Source organism: Gymnogyps californianus, chromosome 1 (assembly GCF_018139145.2).
Source record: "Gymnogyps californianus isolate 813 chromosome 1, ASM1813914v2, whole genome shotgun sequence".
Taxonomy (NCBI): Eukaryota; Metazoa; Chordata; class Aves; order Accipitriformes; family Cathartidae; genus Gymnogyps; species Gymnogyps californianus.
In genome coordinates, this window is record NC_059471.1 from 20,949,142 (window position 1) to 20,957,642 (window position 8,501).

General features: G+C 37.9%; 2 protein-coding genes across 2 annotated transcripts in view; one reads left to right on the forward strand and one right to left on the reverse strand.

Moving 5' to 3' along the window:
* Positions 1–3,459, forward strand: part of SGCG (sarcoglycan gamma) — a 151,309-nt gene extending 147,850 nt beyond the window's left edge. Inside the window, exons 8-9 of the mRNA XM_050911847.1 lie at positions 396–519; positions 2,122–3,459. Of these exons, the coding sequence (XP_050767804.1) occupies positions 396–519; positions 2,122–2,295 (298 nt within the window). The 3' untranslated portion in view covers positions 2,296–3,459. The remainder of the gene's footprint in view (positions 1–395; positions 520–2,121) is intronic.
* Positions 1–8,501, reverse strand: part of MIPEP (mitochondrial intermediate peptidase) — a 659,177-nt gene that overhangs the window by 366,757 nt on the left and 283,919 nt on the right. The window lies entirely within an intron of this gene.

An 8,501-nucleotide genomic window follows, 5' to 3' on the forward strand; every position in this document is an offset into this window, starting at 1 on the left:
AAACTCTTGTTGATTAAAAACTTCCAGACTGCACTAATTGTATTAATTTCAATATCTTATTATGTCAAAAATGAAAATAAATTCAAACTAAAGAATGTAAAAATGGGTTTCAGTTTTAAAGAATAAATTACTGTTATACTGAAATAATCTGAAGTTATCTCTGAAATAATACCTTGCATTTGTATTATGAATTCATCTATATTTTTCATTTGGGATGCTTTGGTGTTTTTAAATAGCTACCTCCTTTTTCAAGTCTGCCTGAAGAAAAAAGAAGCTGCATCTTTTATGACTTCAGGCGAGATCTTTCCAGTGCTTGTTCAAAGTTTACTTATTTTTCAAAAATAAAGGAACATATGAGAATGTGCTACTGTTAGATTTCCTGCTCCTGCTTTCAGGCTGGAATCACCAACTCGATCTTTGAGCATGGATGCACCACGAGGAATTAATATCAAAGCGCAAGCTGGGAATATTGAAGCTCTTTCCCAGATGGATATCAAACTACACAGCAGTGATGGTGTGGTGAGTACAAGCCCTTCTGTTTCCATAACTATGGTTGATCTTGCTGTCTGAATATAACTAATAACTTCAGGTATTTTTTCAAGTTCTGTTAACTTAATTCCTCAGATTTTAGGAGACAGGATATTAAAATTAATGGTGCCAATAATAAGACTTTTATTTATGGGTCAGATTAAATAATACTAGCAATTGACATAATGTTGTATTAACTTAGAGAAATGCTTTCTAATAAAACTCTTGATAGCGCTCAGCTCCCCACTAGCACAGTGATCCCCAGGCACCCCAGCAGGGTCCTTGGCCCAGAGGTAGACACTCAGCTCCAGAGTTGCTAAATTAAGGAGTGAAGCTCTGCAGGCATCATTAAGAGCTGCCCCGTCAGCAACAGCATGCAACATGCAGCAGCCTGTTTATCCCCTCTGCAAGGCTGTACAGTGCCAGTTCTTCCACAGAGGAACTCCAGACTGACCTGTATGTCCATCCTTAACCATGTGGCACGGCTGCGAGGCTTCAGCACTCAGGCCAGGACAGACTGGGGTCCAGTGGCAGCAGCAGCACCCGTGCCCCACTATTCAGTGTACAGGTGGGGGCCCCGTCTCTTATCATAGAATCATAGAATCACAGCATGGTTTGGGTTGGAAGGGACCTTAAAGATCATCTAGTTCCAACCGCCCTGCCATGGGCAGGGACACCTTCCACTAGATCAGGTTGCTCAAAGCCCCATCCAGCCTGGCCTTGAACACTTCCAGGGAGGGGGCATCCACAACTTCTCTGGGCAACCTGTTCCAGTGTCTCACCACCCTCACAGTAAAGAATTTCTTCATAATATCTAATCTAAATCTACCCTCTTTTAGTTTAAAACCATTAACCCTTGTCCAATCACTACACTCCCTGATAAATGTCCTTCCCCATCTTTCCTGTAGGCCCCCTTTAAGTACTGGAAGGCTGCTATAAGGTCTCCCTGGAGCCTTCTGTTCTCCAGGCTGAACAACCCCAACTCTCTCAGCCTGTCCTCATAGGGGAGGTGCTCCAGCCCCCTGATCATCTTCGTGGCCCTCATCTGGACCCGCTCAAGCAGGTCCATGTCTTTCTTATGCTGGGGGCCCCAGAGCTGAATACAGTGCTGCAGGTGGGGTCTCACGAGAGCAGAGTAGAGGAGGAGAATCACCTCCCTCGACCTGCTGGCCATGCTTCTTTTGATGCAACCCGGGATGTGATTGGCTTTCTGGGCTGCTAGTGCACATTGCCAGCTCATATTCAGTTTTTCATCCACCAGTACCCCAAGTCCTCCGCAGGGCTGATCTCAATCCACTCATCACCCAGCCTGTATCCATGTTTGGGATTGCCCCAAGCGATGTGCAGGACCTTGCACTTGGCCTTGTTGAACTTCGTGAGGTCTCTGGTAAGGAAGAGCATGGGCACTGGCTTATCCCTCTCCCACGTTCCAGTGTCTGCCAAGAGCCTAGGTCTCAGAGCAGCTTTGTATATAACAAGTCTGGGTAGAAGGCTATTCTTAAACCACTGCTTAGACAAAGTCAAGTTGTTTTATGGCACACTATTGCATTATTATCTCTAATGACCCCATTTGTCCTGCTTTCTCCCATGCAGCTTTTGCTCGATGCTGAAACTGTGCGACTGCCCAAATTGCCTGAGGGTACAAGGGGTGGATCCGGTATTTCTCAGGGGCTCTACGAAATCTGTGTGTGTCCGGATGGAAAGCTCTACTTGTCAGTGGCCGGTGTGGGCTCCACTTGTCAAGAATACAGCCGTGTCTGCCAGTGAGGCACCAGAAAAGGCCGCACACCCCTTGCTAGTCCGAGTTTTATATTATTGCTAAAGAGCATTACTGAAAGCAGAATTTTCAGAATTCTAAAAACAAAGTACTTCAGTTTAGGAAACAAATCTTTATCTACAATTCTGGACTACAGCGTGAAAGGGGAAGAAGAGCACAAATGACATTTCAACTTCAGAAGAATGACGAATCAAATTATATGTTCTGTCAGTAATACTTTGAAAACAGCCTTACAGAGAGCATAAAAAAAAATAAAAGGAATATGTTTCCTTGCTGAACTATTATTCAGTCAGATGATTATGTCATTGTTAATATTTTTGAGCTCCGTGGGTTTTTTCTCTCACTACATGTAAACACTTACTGCATTAGTGGGTGAAATTAAATTGAGGGAACTACTTGAACTATTTGCTAAGACAAAGCATTATTTGGGGAATTCAGAAAGTGCCAGCAAATGGTCTATGCAATTTTGTTCTTGCAATAACACAAGATATGAAAAATGTGGTATTTGTATAAGTTCTGTGTAAAAGGTGTTAATTTGCTAATAGCTTTCTATTTTAATTTGGCAACATATATGCTGATTTGCTTATTACTGAGATTCATATAAAAATAACTAATACGAAAAGCTCCAGGAGTCATTTATACCTCCCTGTGTCTCCAATCTGTTCACTATACAACAGAGAAATATGTTAGTATATTTTATAATAGCAATAGTTTGTTGTACTGCCTGTACTGTCATACTCATTTAAACCCTTTTATATTTTAGGACATGCTAATTCAACATGGCAATTTGCTATGCCAGCTGGACTAGTAAAAAGAAAAAAATATGTGGCTCCAGATTGTCTGACACAAGGAACTGTTTGGGCAGTGAGAAAAAAAATCCTTTTTTGCAGCCCACAGGATTCAATTAAGCGGACTATCTCATTTCCATCTGCAGCTGACTGATATTCTGATCCTGTCAGAGTGGGACTCCATCACAAACGGAGAGAGTAAAACTACTCTTTATTATTTTTTACATTAGGACTTTGGATACAAAATAAATGCTCACCAGAGTTGACAAACCATTTATTGACCTTGTAGAGAAACACAACTGCAGACCCATTCCCCTGTACAGTGTTGCACTGAACACAAATAAATTGTTTGCACACCTCTGGGTAGCAGGATTTGTATTTAATAGTCTGTTGTTTAAACCTCATGGGTTTTTAACTCGTTTGATGCTGTTTTGTATATACTTGATGATATTATTACCCAGATAGGAGCTGCTATCACATAGTGCCTTGGTGTCTATTTACAGAAAGATTTTAACAGATAATTGTTATTAAACCACAGAATGTCCATCCTTTAGAGAAAAGAATTGTCATCCTTAAAGCAGGAGAATCAGAACAAAACAATTACTAAGACTATGCCATTTTTTAAACTTGCCTCTTCAGCTCTGGTGGACAAGCGAAGAAACCCAACACTCAGTTATGATCCCAGATACCCACAAATGTCTGAGTTGAGAAAGAGCCCCCCAGTTAACAGTATCCACTATTATTGTGGTAAAGCCCTGGGTAGTCCCTGCCTCAAGGGCTGCCTTTGTAATTTATCCGAGTCTAATGTACAATACTGAAATTGCCCTTCATTAGCAGGGTGGAGCCCTCAGCAATTAATGCAAACTAGAAGAGCTTCAATCGGAAAAGTAGGAGACATGCTCAAGCTGAGCTTTTGGGTCCCTTCAGGCAAAGGAGGCAAGTGAATCAAGGTCTCCCATGTTATTTGGAGAGTGCTCAGATTGTTAACATATTCCCTAAGGGAGAAGTAGGAAGCCACACATCTTCCGTTTCTGAAATTCCCTTTTCCTGGGCTTAGACATCTACCTTCAGGAGTGAGTCCAGGGCTGTTTGCCCTCAAGAGAGGAATATATATCTCTACTCTATCTCTCAACAATATCTCTCTGTATCTCTCAACTATATCTGTCTTTACAACTAAGCCCTCAGCTGAGGCAGACTTTAACAGAAACCTGTCTTCAGCATTCCTTTAAAGTCAGTTTAGGTAGTTCCAGCTCCATTTGCAAGCTTTTGCAAACCAAATTATGAGCAGACTTAGCTTATTCATTCGATAGAAAGTATGAGTACTAAAATAAAGGACAGCAAATTGCATTGCATGTGCCAGATATACCTAAAAACTGCTGCTACAAGTAACTTGGAGGGCTGTAATGTCTACAGTCTTTTAACAGCAAAACCAGGACTTCAGTCCTTAGAGGATTCAGCCACTATCTAGTTTCAAAGGCATTTGAATTGTCATCACACCTATGTTTCCGACATCAAGGAACATATGCCCTCTTCCATGTGGTACCAAATTATTCATTCACCTAATCTAATCTCTAAATGTTAGCCAGATACTGTAAATAAGTCTATTAGTTACAATCTGCCTATTCTGCTGGCAATGGAAACATAGCATTTTAAGTTATGCATTTTAAGCTTTTGTTTTGGAGGCACATTTTCAAATGTGATTTGCCAGTTAATACAGAGCAAGGGATTGAATCCAGGCTTTCCATGTATCACAAGAATAACCTAACTAACTCCTAAACTACTGGGTATCTGGAAGCCACTTCTATTGCAACTTCTTACATTGAAGTTGCTCTATTTTAGTTAACATTTTTACAAAGCTGTGGTATACAGCTAGGAAAATCAGGGCGCAGTTCCCTGGCTAGTAACACTACTAAGCATTATGGCACCTCAGTCAGACATTGCAATAACTACTCCCTTTCTTGTGGAGATAAACTTTTTGGACTTGCTTCAGTTCACAGGTGGATTCTGAGTAGTACAGAAAGCTAAACAGGCCTGCTGTATCCTCAGCTCTGCCATCATCCAAATCACCAACTTGCCCCTCTTCATTGTTTAAATTTCATTCTTCTTTTCATTATGCCACAAAATTGACCTTGAAAATAATAGTTGCATTATATAAATTGTGCAGGTTTTTTAAAGCATGGATGGCAACTTCTTGTCACTGAAGAACATTTGTGGGATTTTTTCTTTTAGGTGTGGTTAGTGGAGAAACAAAGTTTATGCTAAAATTACCACAGTGTAATCAGCTGACGCTATAATCTGAATTGTTGTTAATCTCAATATAGTTCATACATCACTAAATTATCATTTCTGATATCTCCATGTGGATGTCTCTTTAATATTTCAAAATTATTGTTTCTACTTGAATCAAACTTCAGTAAATAGTTACAGATTAACAGAAAATTATGGCACAAGAAAGTGAGAGTACACACTGCTCTAGTTTATTTTCAAAAGTGTTACCCAAATAGAGAAGAAAAAAAAACACTACGCAGCATAGTCAACTGTATTGTTGCATATTTTTTTGCCTCAAAAAGAATTCTTTACAGCAGTTCTTGTAACTGGTTGGGATTGTTACACAGTGGAAAAGTAAAACTATCAAAATGGTAGTAAAACTTTATTGGTGATTGCCCAAACCACCTTCTTTGTTTCCATTTCACAGTCCTTTAGTATTGACATTTGTCTATCTTTATATAGCTTTATGCAAAGGAAATTGCAAGAATTAACTGAAAACTGAGTTCTTGAATAAACTTTATACATTTTGAAAAGTCTGCTTCTCCTTTTGTGTTCAAATGAAACACAGCTTAAATGAATGTTTTCATTTTTAAAACAAAATTATCTTCCCAAGACTCTAAGAATGTTAAATGTACATTATTTAAAAATATGAACAAAAATCTTGGCCCCAACTAAAAATTTACTTTCCAGAATTTAGAAAATGCTTTACAATTAGGTTTCATTGGACATCTAGAATTCCTTTTTCTTCATCTGTAGTACAAGAAAGTAAGCAAAAAATTACGCCAGTGCTACTGAATTAGTCATCCAGAAAGCAAACCAAAGAAAAGATAAACAGTTTTGATTAAAAAACTCATTGACATACACCTCCATGTGACAAAAATGTGTGTCTTCAAATGAAAACATCTACTTTGGCTGTCAAGCTTAATAATTTTTGAACTATTACTTCTGCCTGTGTTCCACAATACCAATCCAGCCATCCTCAAAGTGTTGAGATCCAGCAATAGGAAATCTCAAAGTTGGTACTACCCTCCTTTAATTGGAGCAATTACAATAGATTTTATTAAAGCCTCGTTTAAAGCAACCCAAGTACCAAGTGAATGCAATCCTTATACTAATAGTTCTTAAATCCTAGCTTTCAAATCACCATAGTAACTTTATTTTGATGATGATTTGAGTACAAGTATTGCAAAACTGCATTTCTTTATACAACAAACTTTTTTTTGGTGGTTGGCTACACAAAAATCTGTTTCTTTAAAAAAAAGGTCTTTTTTCTTGTCACTAATTGCTGAGGCAAGTGACCAGTGCTTTTTAGAATAGGTGCCAATGCCATTGTTTGAGAGGAGAACTTTTAAAGCTTCCACAAGATTAGTAACAAACCTGCCAAGGCTTGTTACAACCGCAGTTCCCTAGATTTAAGCGACTAAATGTACAGTTAAATCAGTTTCCTGTGCTAAACCTCACAACTATAATCCTGGGAGACAAGACTACCGAAGCTGCTTTTCCTAGAAACATTACTGGTACCTGTGGAAGATAACTAGGACATATACCTGGATGAAAAGACCTTTTCTCTCATGTGAACTTGTGTAATGTGCAGAATTACTTGTAAGATGTATTTTTGTGGAACCTACATGCTAACATTTACTTCTACAGATGCTTACTAAGGAATCATCACATACTAACTGTTCTGAGGTTCTGTGCCCAACTTAGGAACAAATATGTTATTCTGCATTTCCCAAGGCTCCCAGCTGAGCCAAAAGGAAGCATCAATAAAGCATTTTATTTATTTAAACGGGGATTAAATGGCACTTATGAAATCAGTTCCTATCACAATATGGTTTCTGGTCTCATAAGGCCTCTTTATTTAGGCTAGCTGTTACAGTGAGTTAAGCAAATAAAAAAAGAAAATAAGAGACTTCCAATTGAGACACCACTCTTGCCTGTCTCTCTGCACCCATATGTGAATTTTATTGCAACTGATTGATAGTATATCAACCCAGGAACAATAGAATAAATGAATTTTTCTGTGTCATTCAGGTCTTCTTGCTCACCTTGGTTCAATATTTAAAATTGCTTCAGACCATTAGCTTCCCAAGAACTAGGACTATTTTCCTTCTCACAGTGTCAACACTCAACAATATATACAAAATAAGATAAAAATATAACAAAATAGTTTAGTAGTTCTGCACAGCCATTTTAATGGTTCATAATAATATTGGTAAGACAACATAAGTTGCTTACAAAACAGAGTTATGTGCTTACAAGATTTCCTTCCTCAAGATCGGAAAGTGTTCATGTTGCTCCTCTGTTATTCATTTGCATGCTACCGTGCTACCTTACGTTTTAGCTCCATTTAAACTGAAAAACAAGAGAACTGTTTCCTTTTGTTAGTATTTTGCTTACCCTGAATACTATTCATCTGACTTAATGCACAAAGTAAGAGCCACAAAGGAATCTGTTTAAAAAACATAGGGAATTAACTAAACTGATTTATTTCATGGCACACCAGGATTTGTGTTTTACTTACATGCTATTTATTGCAAAAAATCAGCAAAATTTACAATTTCTTTGAGAAAACTGCAAACATTTGTCATTCATTGCAAGAAAAAAGCATTTTTCCTTTTTAATAGTATTTTAATATTTGTACAATTATTTAGAATGAATTGAAAAGAGATTGTGTATTTACCTGTATAAAAGAAACCTTGAAATAATAGGTAAATTTAGTCTACTTTATAAAACCAAAACACATCAGACTGAAATATATGTTTGCATTTTTCTTTATTAAAATTATGGCACTTAATATTTAATAGCAGAAATAATAGGGCTTCACAATCAGAAGCAGTATCGTTTTCCAAACATCACATTTCTTCCCACTACAATTTGCAAGACTTTTCAGAAGAGAACAAGCCCTTTATAATTTGCACAAAACTGAAGAAGCCTTCATCATGATTTTTTATTTTTGGATTACAATGCTATCGCAGCTGTATCAGCCCTGCAAGCTCACTGTTGTTTATTTTCCTTTGTATTCTCTAAGTTAAATTACAGTTTCACTGTCTGTCAAGTAAACAATTGTAATAGCATGTCACTGGAAAATGTTTAACATTTATGTTAAATGTGGCTGATCCAGCAAAGAAAAATCCTTC